Genomic DNA, 17,365 nt, shown 5'->3' with positions numbered 1-17,365 from the left:
TGGCTCCTGATTTACAGAAACAGCTTGCTCGTCAAAGAATCCACTTTGAATCCAACCCCCCATCAGCCCCACACTTCTGAGGAGTGTGGGAGAGGGAGATACGATCTGTAAAGTCTGCTTTCTATACTGTCTTGGGAGTCCAGTCAGTTCCAGAAGAGGTCCTCCTAACAGTACTGTTGGAGGTAGAGGCCATTCTGAACTCAAAACCTTTAGGGTATTTGTCCTCTGATGTTAGAGACAGCGATCCAGTGACACCAAATAGTTTGCTCATGGGGCGGCCGGATGGTTCCTTACCACCAGTGATTTACACAGAGTCCGAATTGTTGAGTCGCCGACGATGGAGGCATTCACAAGTCTTGGCTGATAACTTCTGGTCCAGGTTTATCCGAAACTATCTCCCCGACCTCCAGACACGGCAAAAGTGGCAAGCTTCCCCCCCTGACTTAGCAGAGAAAATGGTTGTCATGGTGGTAGATCCACAAATGCCTAGAGCCCTATGGCCTATTGGACATGTTATCAAGACCCACCGCAGTCCAGATGGACATGTCAGATCTGCTGATGTAGATATTAAAGGGCAAACCTACACTCGACCAGTAGCACGACTGGTTATCCTACCAGCTTTGCCAGATAATGGAAATAGTCCTACAAGCCCAAACTGAATTAAAGTCGCCTTTTAGTAGGAGCAAAGCTGCTTAACAGCTTTGGGGGTGGCTGTATAAAAGGCTCTCCAAATAAGAAACTTTTATTGCAGGACTTTTATTGCAGCGCTATTATTGGATCCTCCGTGGCCGTGAAGCCATTCGTCGATACCAGCATACATGTCCAGAGTGCCACTTTCATCGTGACATTGATTTGGGTTTATTGATAATAACATATCTATTCCTTGAAAGAACCTATAATTCTGTGGACCTCTTAATGGCAAATTCTGTTTGTAAATGTAGCTTTTTCTGTTATTTAAATGTGAAAGTGAATATGCTTGGATTTTTGGATTGAACATTGACAGTAATCAAAATATGTACCCATTTATACTGTATTTGAATGTAACATGTCTGAATGTTGTTTTTCAGACTGTGAATCTTCTGTGATATAATACACTTTGAAAAGGAAGCTCCCGTCTCCTCATTATTCATGTCCTGACCGACACACAGGGTTGTTTACTGCTAATAGAAGTAGAGTCAGAACCTAATAGTCCAATAGCCTCTCCAACAGCTATACAAATAAAATTGACTTGACTTGAATATAACTAAAGCACGTCAGTTTACATGTTAGCATAACATGTTAAATTAACTACTAAATGAAAAATAACATCACCTGTGTGAGGTTTTAAGGTAATGTCCTATGATTATTAACAATTAACATATACTGTAGGTGTGCGACAGTGCAGCCAGACTGCTCCTGTCTGTACCTTTAACTCAGTAGTCTCAACTGGTTTTGCTTCAGGACCCAGATTTTACATTGTAAATCAAGTGGCGACCTAGCATAGTAAAACATACCCTGTATTTATTGTATCCTGGGTCGCATTTCCTTTTATGTTGCATAGTGCAAGTACAAGGACATCGACCTCAACAACAAAAGCGACAGGATGTTTTCTCTCCCACCTTTTAAAAATTGAAGAGCATATTTACCTATATGAGCCCATTATTAACCCATTTGTTTCCTAATTTCAAACATAATTCAAACAAAACATACATATTACACAGGAGGAAAGGCTCCTCATTACAATGGTTAGGTCAGAGTAGCTAGTCTTAAATAATAGTAATAATAATAATTTATAATATATGTATATATAGCTGAAATATATTTTGAAACTTTAACTACAAATGCCACTGTTGATATAAAATTAGGTCTAATAGATTCTACCTTTAGATTATTTCAAAGGAAACTGTAACATTTTGTCAAAAAATTACAGTTACTTTTACTGATGATGATGTATAATAATAAAAAAAATAGCACATAACACACAGTGTTGCTCTTTTCCTCCTCAGTGCTGTTTGGCATGTCAGGGCTCCCTACTATTTGAGAGGTTCAACCTGACGTTCTCCGTAATACTTTAAACTAGAAAAGTCTCACTAGAATTGAAAATGGTCACATCAGTTTTGAGGTTGCACTCCGCAATATCAAGGGAAGCCCGGTTGTTGCACGTGCACACCAGAGAGAAGAGCAGATCATGATCGTGAGCTGGTTCCATTACACTCGTGCAAGCGTGCAGATGAGAAGCCTTTAGCTGATTGTGAGATTATCATTAAATCTGACTTGGCAGTCTTAAATAGGCTATCACTTGAGTGGCCACCGTAATATCTTCAATGGGAGAACCATATTAATGTTCTTTCCCTGCTGTCCACGACCCAGACCGAATAGACCTGCGACCCACCAGTTGAGAAACACTGCTTTAACTCACACACACACTCACTGATGTCAGACCCCCTCACCTCGCTTCTCTCTGACATTTTCTCCGCTGCATGTGTGTGTGGTGGAAATTGACGAGTCTGACAGGCAGTCGAGGAGGAAAGGAGATACATACGTGCAGGTGAAATTCTCCATCCAATTGCATTTTTTCTCTCAATACCATAGATAAACAAATGTACGTGGTATGAAAACCATAAGTTTTCATACCGTGGTATGCTGTGAAACCGGTTTACCGCTGCAAGCCTACAGTTACCTCACGATAGCAGGAGCAGGAGCTGGAGCGGTTTAAATCTCTCACGTCCAGTTTGCTTAACTTAATCGACTAACAAATCGGTTCTAACCGCACAAACAAATGTCTGGGTTACTGCTGTAACCCCTGTCCCCTGATAGAGGGAACAAGACGTTGTGTCGATATATTGACACTAGGGGTTTGATCTTGAGAGCCACAATCACCTTTACTTAAAATAGAAAAGGCCAATGAGAATTGGCGAGTGGTATAAAAGGAGACATACGGGTATAAAAGGAGATGGCGTGCATCACTCATTCAGATTTATGCTGAGGAGCCGATAGAGAGTCCCGGCCATTGTCAGCGGTCAGTTCAGCGCCACGGCAGGAGGGACACAACGTCACATTCCCACCATCAGGTAACAGGGGTTACATGAGTAACCTAGACGTTCCCTGTCTGCCACTCACTCGACGTGTGTCGATGTAGTGAAACTAGGGGTTCCTATAGGAAACGGCACAGGCGCTGAACTGTGTCAGGAGGTATGGAAGAGTGGACAAGGGCAAGCTGCTGCGTGCCTCACAGCGAACGCTCGACCACTATGTGACCTTGCAGCAAGGAAGCTACAGTGGTGGCCTTACCTTCAATAAAAGTATAATACTCTTTTGAATATACTCGTTTAGCACCCGCAGACTAAGCTGCCGAAGCACCCAGGGGGAGCACAACACTCGACCGAGTGAAGGTGACCGCTGATATGCACCGTAAGAATCCAGCAGAGTAGCGAAATGTGAAAAGACGAACACTTCTTTATCCGAAACAACATTTCCATGTAACTAAAAATTGCTTATTAGGAGTCATACGCTGAATCCTAGCTGGCAAGTCTGGAAACAGTCCCACTAGTAAAATATGTACATGTTTATGTAAAATAGCATGTCAACTAATTAAAACTAAATGACTTACTCATCTGAAATTGTATCCTCGGCTGGATCAAATCTCTCTTAAAATACAAATGTTCATCAGAGTCCTGCTCTTCTTCTGAGGAAAATGTTAACTCTTCCTTACTATCCAGGAGTTTCCTCGCCTGTGTATCGTTACAAACGAGCAGTAAAGTGAATGAATTGTTTACATCAAACCTCGCTGTCGGGGGCATGTACCATTTGCCTTGATTGTCTCAGCACATTAGCGTATGAATAGCGCACTCTGCTGGTGGGTGTGATCACATTATCTATAATTAGATGAACTGGTAAAAACTGTACATCGCGTTGTTTCATACAGATTACATTGCAGCAGAATATTTGTTTTAAATTTAAAATTTAAAAGTACAAATCTTAAGTTTCTTTAGACATATGTTTCATGTTTGTGTGATAAGTATTCACAGAGTTTCAGTTCATTTTTGTGACGTGTTTCAGAAATATGCTCGTTAACACGGAGACTGCTGAAAGCTCACCCTTTCATTTTCTTAATTTTACAAAAGCACAAGGTTTTGTTGTTATTGTGAGTGTACACAAATAAAAGTAGACCCTTTATAGTCTCTAATGATGTCTTACACTTATCTGTATGCCCAAAATGACGGAGTATTTTAAGTTACGTGCCGGCGTGTTCGTCGACCCCCGAGGGTTAACCAGTCTCTGCCCGTTTTTCAAGGGATAGTTCACCCAAAAATGAAATAATTTTTTTCACCAAAATAATCTTTTGGTGCTCACAATGCAAGTGAATGATGGACCAGAACTCAGAAGTTCCAAAAGAGACACAAAGGCATTAAAAAAAATTATCAGGACTGTGAGATCTTATGAAGCAATATGATAGGTGACAAAAACATTTTTCAGTTAAATTCCCTAATTCATCATGACCACACAAGATCTGCAGAAAACAAAAATGTAATTTGCAATTTCATATAGTGTCATCTGTATAGGAATTGTGACGTAATGAAGCTAGGAAGCAAGTTGCAAGTTGACAATTAGTTTATTGACAGTCAAATTGAGAAGATAGGGGAAAAGTCCGGGGTGATGGTCTAGTGGCGCAGAGTCTCCAATGGTCAGATGATCGTGGTGAGAAGAGTGAAGAGAAGTGTTGAACAGACACGGCGAATCCGGGTAACAGCAAACAGGACACGAAACAGGGACAACGAGAGAACTGGACTGGAACTCTGAAGAGCGAACAACACCGGACATCACAAACAACGATCTGACAAGGAGATGAGAGAGTGGTGAGAATTTAAAGGGAATGGGAATGAGTAACAGCTGGTGAGAGGAGTGATTGCGGCAGAGCGCTAATCATGGTACAAACAACACGCCCACACATTCACGCACCCACACAACACACACTAAGAACAAGGCACGAGACAAGGAAGAGACATAGGATTAAATACCGTGACAGGAATGGTTTGCCTCTGCAATGCACCACTTTTTTCACTGCACACTGGTGGTGGTTGAGGAGAGTCCCCTGGTTAAAATGTAAAGCATTTTGATTGTGCATCCAGCAGCCTGCCTGCCATCGAGAAAACCTGTCAGGTTGAACCCGCCGCCAGAGGATATTAGAGTTATCTTGGCATGGAGTGATGAGTGGACAGTGACTGATGTTGTGAACCACACCCTCGTAGCTGAGCCATCGGTCTGTCCTCCTGGCTTTGACCTTCCTCGACAATACTGGTCAAAGCTGAACCGATTCCGGACGGTACAAGGTCAATGTGCACTCAACCTTGTTCGGTGGGGACAAGCCACCAACCTGAACTGCAGCTGTGGGGAACCAGAAACCATGCAGCACATTGTCAACAAGTGTCTGCAAACTTAATTCAACGGCAGAGTCGAGGCTCTACACCTGGCTGAACAAGATGCTGTTCTGTGGCTGGATGCGAAATGCAAACACTAAGAAGAAGAAGACAATGTAAAGCGTTCTGACTGTTGTAAAATAATAAGGCCTCTTTACAACTTCTTAGTCAATACAGCTGTGTTCTTCCTGTCCTGTAGGACAGATGATGTGTTGCAAGCTGTTTCCTGTTTCATATCAGGGTGTGTCGACAAACTGGCATTCTTAGAAATGTGTTTCTTGTATCTGTACTCTCTGTCCTAAAAACTCACGTATCTCATATCAAATATGTATTTCACGTCCAGATAAGGTTTAGAATGATTTTATTGGTTAGTCTAGTGGAAGTGTTACTTTGGTGAACAGTATATAATTATGTCTTGAACAATAAACATCATAGAATGATATGGTGCATGTGTGTAATTTCTCCCCTCATCAAGATCCGGATCGAGAACTGCGACTGCAGAAAATATACAGTGAGTGAATCCCTTACTACATGTTCTGTACAGGATGTGTACAATATACATGAGTTACTTATATGGTCTCGTAGTTGACACAATGATAACCATAGCAATGGTTTGGCATCCCTGGTTGTTAATAAGAAACAGGAATGTCCATGGCTAGACATATACAGCTGTGAAAAATTATGTAATAAAATCAAAAATTACATTTCTACTAGTAAAAAAAACTCTTGTCACTGTATTTTCACTAGTAGGATTGCACAATGATTGGTCAATCACTCCTTTTTAAAATGTGATTAGATATCTAGTGGCAAGGTGACCATGTGGAAAACAACAGAAAAATAGTGTGGGCGGACAAAAGAACAAGTTTGGTGTGAACGGCACCTTATTTACATGACAGTCCTCATTACGTTTCAGTTGATTAATATTCACTTCATCCAGTGCTGTTTGTTCTCAGTGTTCTTATGTATCCCAATGATGATTTACTAATTGAGAAACAGCTACAAATCATTTAAGTGAGAGTGTGGTCTGAACAAATCGGACTGAATTGCAAATGAATTAGGCTGTTTTGCACACCTGTTTAGCCAATAATAGAAAAAAAAGTCAAAATTATTATTAATTTACACATTGGGCAATGCTAGTTCTAAAAGAGCTAACAGTAATATGGAAATCGCATCATTATTACTGAAATATTCGGAGAGAAAATGTTTCTTAGGTCAGATCCACCCATGGTGGACACATTGCATTGGGCTGCAGGTGCCACTGGTTTTCCATGTAAGCATACTCTAGATCAGCGTGTCTCAATCCTTTCCTGGAGTGGAGTTTTCCTGAAATGGGTCTGTCAAATAAGGGAGACATCCAGAAAGTGAAGTTTAAGTGGTACTCCAGGAAAGGATTTAGAAACACTGCTCTAGATTGATGTCTATGATCACTGCACAAATCTTTGCTGTGATTTTTAGCATCTCTTGCTGGAGTGCTGCATTTTTAGACACGATTCAAGTTATACAAAAATTCAACTGGTAAAAATACCATATTCGTTGCGCTGCGTCTTGCTTTTTTAGTGAGAGAACATGTTTGTTCTAACTGATTGCTGTCTTTTATAAATGCTTTAGCCAATTGAATGCTACACATACTCAACAACAACTAAAATACTTCTAACAGTCACCAGAATTTAATTCTTTGGTATTGTGGTATTATTGGAAATTCTCCTGGTGGTCCACATCTGAAATCCATTTCCAGTTTTTGAAATACTGAATTTAACATATTATAATGAGTCATACATTTAAATTCAAACATGTAATAATTGATTTTTATTCTACATTGATTTTTCATATTTTTTTAAATATAGGATAAAAGAAAATATATTTTTACTAGTAACATGAAGTGACCAACTTGTAAAAACTGTTGCCCTGATATAAAAAATAGCTTAAATTTCATTTTAACTAGTAAAAATACATTTAGAGAAATCTAGAATCACTATTATAACAGGTAAGAAATGACATACAGACATACAGATGTCTACCTGCTAAACAGCACTTTCATGTACAACAGTAAAGTTAAGACTCAGGTTGGTTGAACCGTCAAACAACATTTGGCAATGGGACTGCCTGCTATTATTCTTAGTGTATTACTTTTAAGAAATAATTTGCTTTAATATGATTTAAAATCTTAAGAAAATCTTAAAAACAAAACAAAAACAAAGCCCCTTACAATAGGCAGACTTTACATTGGGCAGGCAATATAATAAAATAAGTTTGAATTAATTAATGTTATGTTTACATTGCACTTTTCTGACACTACACTCAAAGCGCTTTACATAGTGAACAGGGGACTCTCCTCAACCACCACCAGTGCGCAGCATCCACCTGGATGATGCGATGGCAGCCATAGAGTGCCAGTATGCTCACCACACACCAGCTGTTGGTGGAGAGGAGAGAGTAGAGTGACACAGTTAATTAATGGATGAGGATTATTAGGAGGCCATGATTGATAAGTGCTAAAGGGAGAATTTGGCCAGGACACCAGGTTTACGCCCCTATTCTTTACAAGAAGTGCCCTGGAATTTTTAATGACCACACCCCAGCTTCCAACAAGCGGTCACACATGATTATAGAAACACAGAGAAAAACAAAAATCACACACATTAACCACTACACCTCTCTCTCCACTGCCCCTCCCCAAGAGCCCTCCAAAAACGGCAGATATTTGCCCCTTCTCCCCACATACAATTCCAAATTCCCCAGTCTTCTTGATGACCCTTCCTCAAAAGTCACCACCCTCCCCATCTCTGAGCACCACTCCTGAAATAGTGGCACACCAGCCAACTTCCATCCCCTTAAACTATTTGTCTGGCGATCATAATGCTGGTTATGACCCAAATCTTTATGTGCCTATTCTCCACATCGATGACTACCCCATCACCCAAAACACAGACTCTGGGGCAAAACGAAAATTGAGTGCCCAATACATCACACATATAACTCTGAACCTTCAACCAAAATTCTTGGATCTTAACACACAACCAAAAGACATAGATTGTGTCTCCATCTTCCCATTGACATCGCCTGCAGGTGGATGTGTCTTTAAAACCAAGCCTATTCAATCTAGAGGGGGTCCTCTTTTATCAATGTAAAATCTTGAATTGCATAAGTAACACCCTTGCATCTCTAGATGTAGACTTGATGTTTTTTAAAATCCCTCCTTCAATACCAAGTATAAATCTTATTTCCCATATAAGATCCCATAATCTTTTGATAGAAGTTAAAGCTCCATCCCCCAGACTCTGAATTAGCAGGGAGTAATACACGGATGCCTCATGACCTTTTCCAAAAGCAGTAATCACCACTCCCGAAGCATCTTACCATTCCAAATAAAGGACATCGCTAATCTATCAATCTGTTTGAAATAAGTGAGGGGGACATCTACAGAGAGAGACTGTAGCAGGTAGTTGAATATTGGAAAGTATTTCATTTTAATAACATTAACCTTGCCAATCATAGATAAATGTAATGAAGTCCACCTGGCCACATTGCTTGAAACCTTTTCATTAAGGGGTCAAAATGAACTCTAACTAAATCACACAAAATGTTGGGAATAAAATGCCCAAATATTGAATGCCCTGTTTAGCCCTTTTCTACTGTCAATCCTGTTGTCCATTATTCACATTTTATTAATTCTTTCACTATTACACATTTTTCTGAAAGCTCTCAGGAAAATGCTTTTGAAACGTTAATTTTAACTACTGCCCAAACCACATCTAGTACGTATGAGTTAATTTGACTATTTTATTCATTCTGCTCAACAATGTTACTATCGGTCCATGTATACAAATAATTATAAATTCTTCCCTAGAAAATGGTATTGTCCGAGGATGTTTTAAACATGCAGCTGTCCAAATTCTACTTAAACCTGGTTTAGATCAACATTTCTTAAATAATTATCAGCCTGTTTCCAAGCTGCCATTTCTCTCAAAGTGGTGTTATCCCAATTACTTCCATTCTTAAAGTCAACAGACATTTTTGAACCTCTAAAATCAGGTTTTACAGCTTATCATAGCACAGAATCAGCTTTGCTGAAAGTGTTTAATGATCTACTGTCCATGGTTGCCTCTGGTAAAAATGCTGTATTAATTCTATTAGACCTTACTGCTGCTTTTGATACAGTGGGCCATAGCATTCTCCTCGCGAAGTTGGATTATTGGGCTGGTATAAAGGGCACTAAATGTTATCATACAGATAGGGTTTTTTCTGTCACTATGGTTAGTTTCTCTTCATCTGTAGCTCCTGTTCTCTGTGGGGTTCCACAGGGATCCATTCTGGGGACAATTATATTTAATTTGTATATGCTCCCACTTGGGAATATTATTAGGAGACATAATATCTTGTTTCATCTTTATGCTGATGACACACAGCTGTATATGCCATTGAAATCAGGTGATTCTGTTCAACCTCTCTTGGAATGTATTGCAGACATAAAACAGACTGATAAATTCAGTAGTGAAAAATAGTTTTTATCAGTTATGAATTATTTCTAAATTCAAATCAGCTTTATCTTTTCAAGACTTGGAGACTGTTATACATGCCTATATCACCTCTCGATTGGATTATTGTAATTCCCTTTATTTTGGTCTTTCTCAATCCTCTCTTTTCCATCTTCAATTGGTTAAAAATGCTGTGGCCAAATTTTTGACATCCTCTAGAAAATGTGATCATATTACTCCAATCCTGGCCTCTCTGAACTGGCTTCCTGTTTATTTCAGGATACAATTTAAAATACTGTTGTTTGAGCAGGCCCGTCATATATTAGGGATTTAATACAGCCATACTTAACTGCTAGGTCTTTAACATCTGCGGACAAACTATTATTGCATATTCCCCAGTCACGTCTTATACGTAAGGGTGATAGAGCCTTTGCAGTTGCTGCCCCTAGGCTATGGAATCAGCTACCACTGGACATTAGACAAGCTTCATCACATCACTGTCTATTTTTAAATGCATGCTTAAAACACACTTGTATTCTCTAGCGTTTTGCAGTATTAATTGAGATTGTCTTGTCAATTTTATTGTATGTATTTTAATTTATTTGTTTTATTTTATTGTATTGTAGATTTTTCTGTTCAGCACTTTGGTCAGCTTTGCTGTGTTTGAGTGTGCTTTAGAAATAACTGTCCCGAAGGGGTGTTACTATACAAAACTCCTTGAAGGACATCGCCCGTTGGGGACATGTATTTACTTTGCGGCCATCCTTAGCATCTATTCTCAACCTGGCTGGGAACATCAGAGCAAAAGCAACAGTTGCGCAATAAGCAACCTTCCGTTGAAGTAAGAGTTTCTTGTATTCCTTGAACCGATTGCGTTTCTCTCTTGTTGAATTTGCAAAGTCTGGGAACAAGAAAATGTTGTGGTTCTTCCAAGAAAGACTTCCTTTACTCCTCGCCTCAATTAACACAAGATATTTATCCAATGATCTCAGAAATTTGGCCAGAATTGATCGGGGCCTGTCTCCCTCAGTTGATCACCGAGCTGGAACCCTGTGAGCTTGCTCGATTTCAATAGCCTGTTATGTTGAACAGATTCAAAAAGATCCTGTCTAGAAATTCCACCATATTCTGACCCTCTGCTCACACAGGAATTCCAACAATTCGGACATTTTTCCGCCAACTACAATTTTCCATATCCTCCAACTTTTCCCAGACATGGTCCAGGTCCGCCTTGGTCGCTAGCGGATAAGCAGCTAATTCCCTCTCCGATGACTCCAGGCATTCAATCCATTTCTCAAAATTCGTATTCGACTTTCTTGTAAAAACATCAGTGAATTTTGTCTCCATGGCAGTGATTAGAATAGAATAGAATAGAATCCTTTATTTTGGTCACACATTATACACACAGTTTTTTGCATATATACAGTGAAATTGATTAGTTTTCACATATCCCAGCTAAGCTGGGGTCAGAGTGATCGACGTATTGCAGCAATACCCTCAGAAACGACCTTCGCCAGCATTGCGACATGCCTAACAGTTGATGCTGAATCTCCGGAGGGGCGTCAGCTTGAGCATATAAGTGTATTTTAATGTCTTACATTACAAGGATTTACAATTCTGTGACATGTTGTCTTCCTAGAATATTTATGGGTCAGAGTGTATCAAATCTCACCAGTTTATATCATTAAAAGTATCAAAACAAGCAAAGTGTGCATAGCTCGTCATTCACACGTCACACTCACATCAGAAATTGGAAGCTTTTAACATCTGTGTGAACAATTATATATATATACACTGATCAGCCACAACATTAAAACTACCTGCCTGGGGCCTGGGTAGCTCAGCAAGTAAAGACCACCCCGGAGTCCCGATTTTGAATGTAGGGTGTGCTGAGTGACTCCAACCAGGTCTCCTAAGCAACCAAATTAGCCTGGTTGCTAGGGAGGGTAGAGTCACATGGGGTAACCTCCTCGTGGTCGCTATAATGTGGTTCTCGTTCTTGGTGCGGCTCGTGGTGAGTTGTGCATGGACGTCGCGGAGAATAGCGGGCCAGATGTTGGTGCCAGATGGGCTGGTTTGAGTATTTCTGTAACTGCTGAACTCCTGGTATTTTCACGCACAACTGTCTCTAGAATTTACTCAGAATGGTGCCAAAAACAAAAAACATCCAGTGAGCAGCAGTTCTATGGACAGAAATGCCTTGTTGATGAGAGAGGTCAACAGAGTCCAGACTGGTTCGAACTGACAAAGTCTACGGTAAGGTAGATAACCACTCTGTACAAAAGGTCTTTGACTGAAACGCTGTAAGATGTAACAGAAGCTATATGACATTGTGCATGCTTTTTCTGTTTTTCCCCCATTGTATTGTGAACGCAACTGCCCACGATGTGCTTATTTATGGGTTTAATATCAGTACCATTTACCATACATTATCAACTGAATGTGATTTACAGATGCCTATACTAAATTATGAAACCTAAATTATAGAGCTCATACATAAAAAAAAAAATCCAAACAGTAACGTTAGATGGCATTATTTGTTATTTATTTTTTTGGAGAAAAATCTTCTGCTGGAAAATCGATAAGCAGAGTTGGAAAAAAATTGTATTTTGAAAATAAATAAATAAATGCAAGCAGCAAAGAAACATTTGTTAAATGTGTAAATTTTGTTTGTTCCAACTAACATTTAGATGTTTTAATCAAAAAATTTACGTCAGACCGGCTTCATTTACACAAAAAAACATTCTGCTCGTGTTTCATGAATGAGGCCCAGTGAACATGGAATTTAATAATCATCGAAGCTTAACAAGTAAAATATCACCAACAGTTGCCTCAACTGCATGAAAGGCGAACACAAGTGAAGTGGCAGGCCTACTGCGGTCAGCAGCATCTAAACAGTTTACATTTTTTAGAAACTTGTAAGTCAGCACTTGCGGATATGTGAGACAAAGAGTGTCCTGAAAATTATAGAAATTAGAAATTAGTTTGTCAAAATGTATCAAATGTAAATGTGTATTTTGTGTAAAAAAAATGTAATATTGTGTAAAAGTTTGTACAGCAGTGTAAGCGCAAAAGAAAAAACAAGAAGTTTTATATCGTTTTTTTCATTATGATTTAACCAGTGGTGGACAGTAACGTAGTAAATGTAATTCGTTACTGTACTTAAGTAGCTTTTTTGCGTATCTGTACTTAACTGAAGTATTTAAATTTGGGGAGACTTTTACTTTAACTCCACTACATTTCAAAGTGAAATATCTTACTTTTTACTCTACTACATTTTCAAAATCAGTCGTTCGTTTTTATTTATGAGTGGATAAAAACGTAACTGGTCAAACGAGCCACCAATCACAGTACAGCACGCGCGCTTTGTTTTGAACTTGCCTTGGCAGCATCTACTAAGCGCGAACCAGGGGTGCGTTTCCCAAAAGCATCGTTAGCCAACTATGGTCGCAAGTTCCGTCGTTATCATCATAGTTCAACAAGTCGGTGTTTCCCGAAACCATCGTTCCAACGAACATTCGCAAACAGCATCGCAGAGTTGTGTGGTTGGAACGACAGCTCTCGACCTGTGGTTAGAAGCAGAGTTTCTTGTTATTATAACATGTGGGCTTAATAAATTATTATCTTGAGCCAAATAAGCAAGATGACATTCTGTACAATCAGTATCTTTTATTTAGAAGACATACAAATGTCCTTTATGTCTTTTAGTTTGTCAATAGATTTAAAGCACCGTTTGTGAAGAGTGTGCATGTGTGAACGTGCTCTAGTGTGTAAGAACGAGCCTATGATTGAATCTGGAAATAAAGCAAATAACTGAGAAAAATATGAGATAGTCCTCAGATGATATGTCCGTAATTTATAGCAAAACATCTAGCATTAATTCAATCACAAACAGATTCATTAAAAGTAGTTTTTACTCCACCACATGTGTGACATCATTAACCAACGTGGTTGAACAACCAATTTGCGACAATATGGTTTCGGGAAACAGTCGTGACTAGCAAGTTGATTTCTTCAACAGTGCATCGTACTACGGTAGTGGAGCAGCAAGTTACGTCGTTGTACGGGAAACGCACCCCAGAGCCGTTAAATATGAGTGTTGCGAACATAGACGGTTGCGACAGTGATCTCGCCGCTGCGTGGTCACGTGATTCGTGTAGCTCTCAGTAGTTCCAAACAAATTGCGTTGCCAATGATTTTAAGCGGGGCAGAGGGCAGCAGCTATTATTGCAGCAATTATCGGTAAATATTGACGCATAATGTACATTGCTTATTATGTTGACACTAAAATGACTTGCATATAATAGCATTTTATTTCTGGGGAGTAGCAGAAACACTGCATTAATACGTTTTTGTGTTTAATTTTGGAGGGAAATTGGCTGCTCCCATAACATAGAATATATATATATTTATATATATTCTATGTATGTGTGTGCATGCATGTGTAGTGTATATATATATATATATATATATATATATATATATATATATATATATATATATATATATATACACTACACATATGTGTGCGTGTCTGTGTATATATATATATATATATCTCTATATATATATATATATATATATATATATATATATATTTAATGGCGTTGTGCAAGTTTATGTGAATGTATCATAACATTAGGATGTTAATAATTATGACCATAGACACTCGAGAAAAATATATACAGTAAATACTGTAAATGTATTATACCTTATGGGAACAGTCCCCTTCCCTCCAAAATTAAACACACAAAAATGTATTCAATTCAAATATATATATATATATATATACATCTGACTAATTATTGTCATTTTATTAATAGATTGGTGTGCCAAGAGTGACATTAGTCTTCATGTAGACTGAGTTAAGCAAGAGTCTTGTGACAAATTATAATAGGACATTATGGCCATAAAAAATCATAGTACTTGGATACTTAAGTACATTTGAAGGCAAATACTTTTGTACTTTTACTCAAGTGAATGTTTAAAGGCAGCACTTCTACTTTTACTTGAGTAATATTTTACCTTGAGTATCTTTACTTTAACTCAAGTACATGGTATGTGTACTTCGTCCACCACTGGATTTAACTGACTATAAATAAACACATTGATGTTTCTTCTTTCTCACACATACATCTATTTAGTACCTTCTCAGACAAAGCCTCTTCCAGTGTGATGAGAGCTGTGTCCGTATTGCTTGAGTCAGCTTGCAGAGATGTCATTTTGTTATCTAGACCTTCCAGTTGTTTGTCCATGTCCTTTAACTGCTCCTGAAGGTTTTCAACCTGAGAGAGAATAAATCATGCATGTTTATCTATTTTGTAAAGTAATTCTGGGGCTAAATACATGATTATGTAATTAATTTCATGTTTAGAGTGTGACAGTAAAGTATTAGTGCCTGCCCCTTTAAGGAATCTTCTCTTCAGTGTCTTGCTGCACACAAGCTATCAACATGAATGACATTAGGCTCTTTAAACCCAGAACCCAGTTTGCCTGCATTTATGTTTAGGAATTCTGCCACATTTCAAGGATTCTTCTGGCTCAGTAAGGTGTGCATTAACAGTCCGGTCCCAAAATATATTTCTGTGTGTCTGTAAATCTTTTACTCAGCTTCTCTTTTGTTGATCTGGAGGTATGCTTTATGCATGCTTAAAGGGGTCTCTCTTGAGCGCCGATATACACCTCTGATCTATGAAAAAAGGCCAATGAGAAGTTGGCAGACGGTATTTGCATATCCCGCCCCCGGACATACGGGTATTTAAGTGGGGCGAATACGGGAGTTCATTCAGAAAATTTCTTCGGAGCCGATGGTCGTGTCTGCAATTGCTGCGAGTTACACACCAGTTCCTGTATTCCTCTGCTGCATGCTGTTGGATCTTACGGCGCATAACAGCGGCTTTCTCCTGTTTGCACGGCTATGCGTTCCTGCCCCTGGGCGCTTCGACAGTGCAGATAAAAAAGAACTCTCACGAGTCCTTTTCATAAAAGAGTGATTTTATTAAAAGAGTAATTTCCTCTAAAAGAGCAAAACACAGTGGCGTTGAACGTCCTTTTAAGGACGCGTCTTTATAAAGATGCCTTTCCGCCCCTGTGTTGTTCCTGGATGCTTGATAGAGTGCTCTCCGCTTCAGGCGGCCACAGGCGTTGTCTCGTGTGTCTGGGTAGCGATCACACCGAGGCTGCGTTTGTGGATGGTTCATGTTCTCACTGCGAGAACATGACCATGACAACGTTGCGGTCGCTTCTAGCTTACAACCGTAAGCAAGCCAATCCAGCCACCCCCCCTGCGTTGCTCCTTCTTCCCACGGGATTGAGGACGATGCGGTTGGCGATGGAGGCAATTTGGGGATGGCAGCGGGTGCAGCTCCGCCGGGTATGCCCCCTCGGACCACCCGCACCCCGGCAACGGCGACTCGCCTTACAGCCAGTCAGCCTATCCTCTAGAGACAGAAGCAGATGAGCTCGCCGCGGCATCGGAGGGCGCGGTGTCTGACGCTGAGGACTCCCCTGGGCTGCCGCTTTCGGGCCTGCACGCCCAGGCTGAGGCCGACGCACAGATGACCGACATGCTTTCCCGGGCAGCCAACAGCGTGGGCTTGGATTGGAACCATCCATCCTCCCCACAGCCATCACGGCTGGTTCCTGGGGTCTGGTCACAGCCTCGCCCCCCCCGGTCCCGTTTTTTCCGGAGGTGCATGAGGAGCTGATGTCTTCGTGGAGAGCACCCCTCTCCACTCGTCACACTGCCACCTGCTCATCTGCCCTTGCCACCCTCGACGGCGGAGCGCGCCACAGGTACACGGCGATTCCCCAAGTGGATAGGGCAGTTGCGCACCACTTATGCCCCGGAAACCCTACCACCTGGCGGGGCCGCCCTGTACTCCCTTCCCGGCCCTGTAGAGCAACATCCTCGCTGACCGTGAAGGTCTACAGCCCCTCCCTGGCCAATTCCCCTGAGGAAGGACCTCCTTTCTCAGGGACGGGGCACGCTCTGGCACCCACACCGAGACCTCTGGAACCTCCACGTCTGGCCCCTGGACGGGATGCGGAAGATCTAGCCGGCCTACCACCGACCGTCATAGATACTATCAACCAAGCCAGAGCCCCCTCTACCAGGCATCTTTACGCCCTAAAGTGGCGTCTGTTCGCAAACTGTGTGCGGTTAGGTCAGTGCTCGTGTTTCTACAGGAGAGGCTGGAGAGGAGGCTGTCCCCCTCCACCCTCAAGGTGTATGTCGCCGCCATCGTGGCTCACCACGACACGATAGACGGCAAGTCTCTTGGTAAGCACGACTTAATTGTCAGGTTCCTAAAAGGTGCCCGGAGGCTAACTCCCTCCCGGCCTAACCTGTTTCCCTCCTGGGATCTCTCGATCGTCCTCACGGGCCTCCAGAGACCCCCCTTCGAGCCGCTAGATTCAGCTGGACTCAGGGCTCTCTCTCTCTCAAGACTGCCCTGCTGATCGCGCTCGCCTCCATCAAGAGGGTCAGGGACC

At 40.8% G+C, this 17,365-nt stretch overlaps 1 protein-coding gene across 1 annotated transcript in view; it reads right to left on the bottom strand.

Annotated features, from left to right (window-relative positions):
• Window positions 1-17,365, bottom strand: part of LOC127631253 (ERC protein 2) — an 80,279-nt gene that overhangs the window by 22,046 nt on the left and 40,868 nt on the right. The window contains exon 5 of the mRNA XM_052109327.1: window positions 15,019-15,156. Within this exon, the coding sequence (XP_051965287.1) occupies window positions 15,019-15,156 (138 nt within the window). The remainder of the gene's footprint in view (window positions 1-15,018; window positions 15,157-17,365) is intronic.

The sequence above is a fragment of the Xyrauchen texanus genome, chromosome 37 (assembly GCF_025860055.1).
Source record: "Xyrauchen texanus isolate HMW12.3.18 chromosome 37, RBS_HiC_50CHRs, whole genome shotgun sequence".
Classification (NCBI taxonomy): Eukaryota; Metazoa; Chordata; class Actinopteri; order Cypriniformes; family Catostomidae; genus Xyrauchen; species Xyrauchen texanus.
The sequence above is the reverse complement of the archived record's forward strand: the minus strand, read 5'-3'. Positions and strand labels throughout refer to the sequence as shown.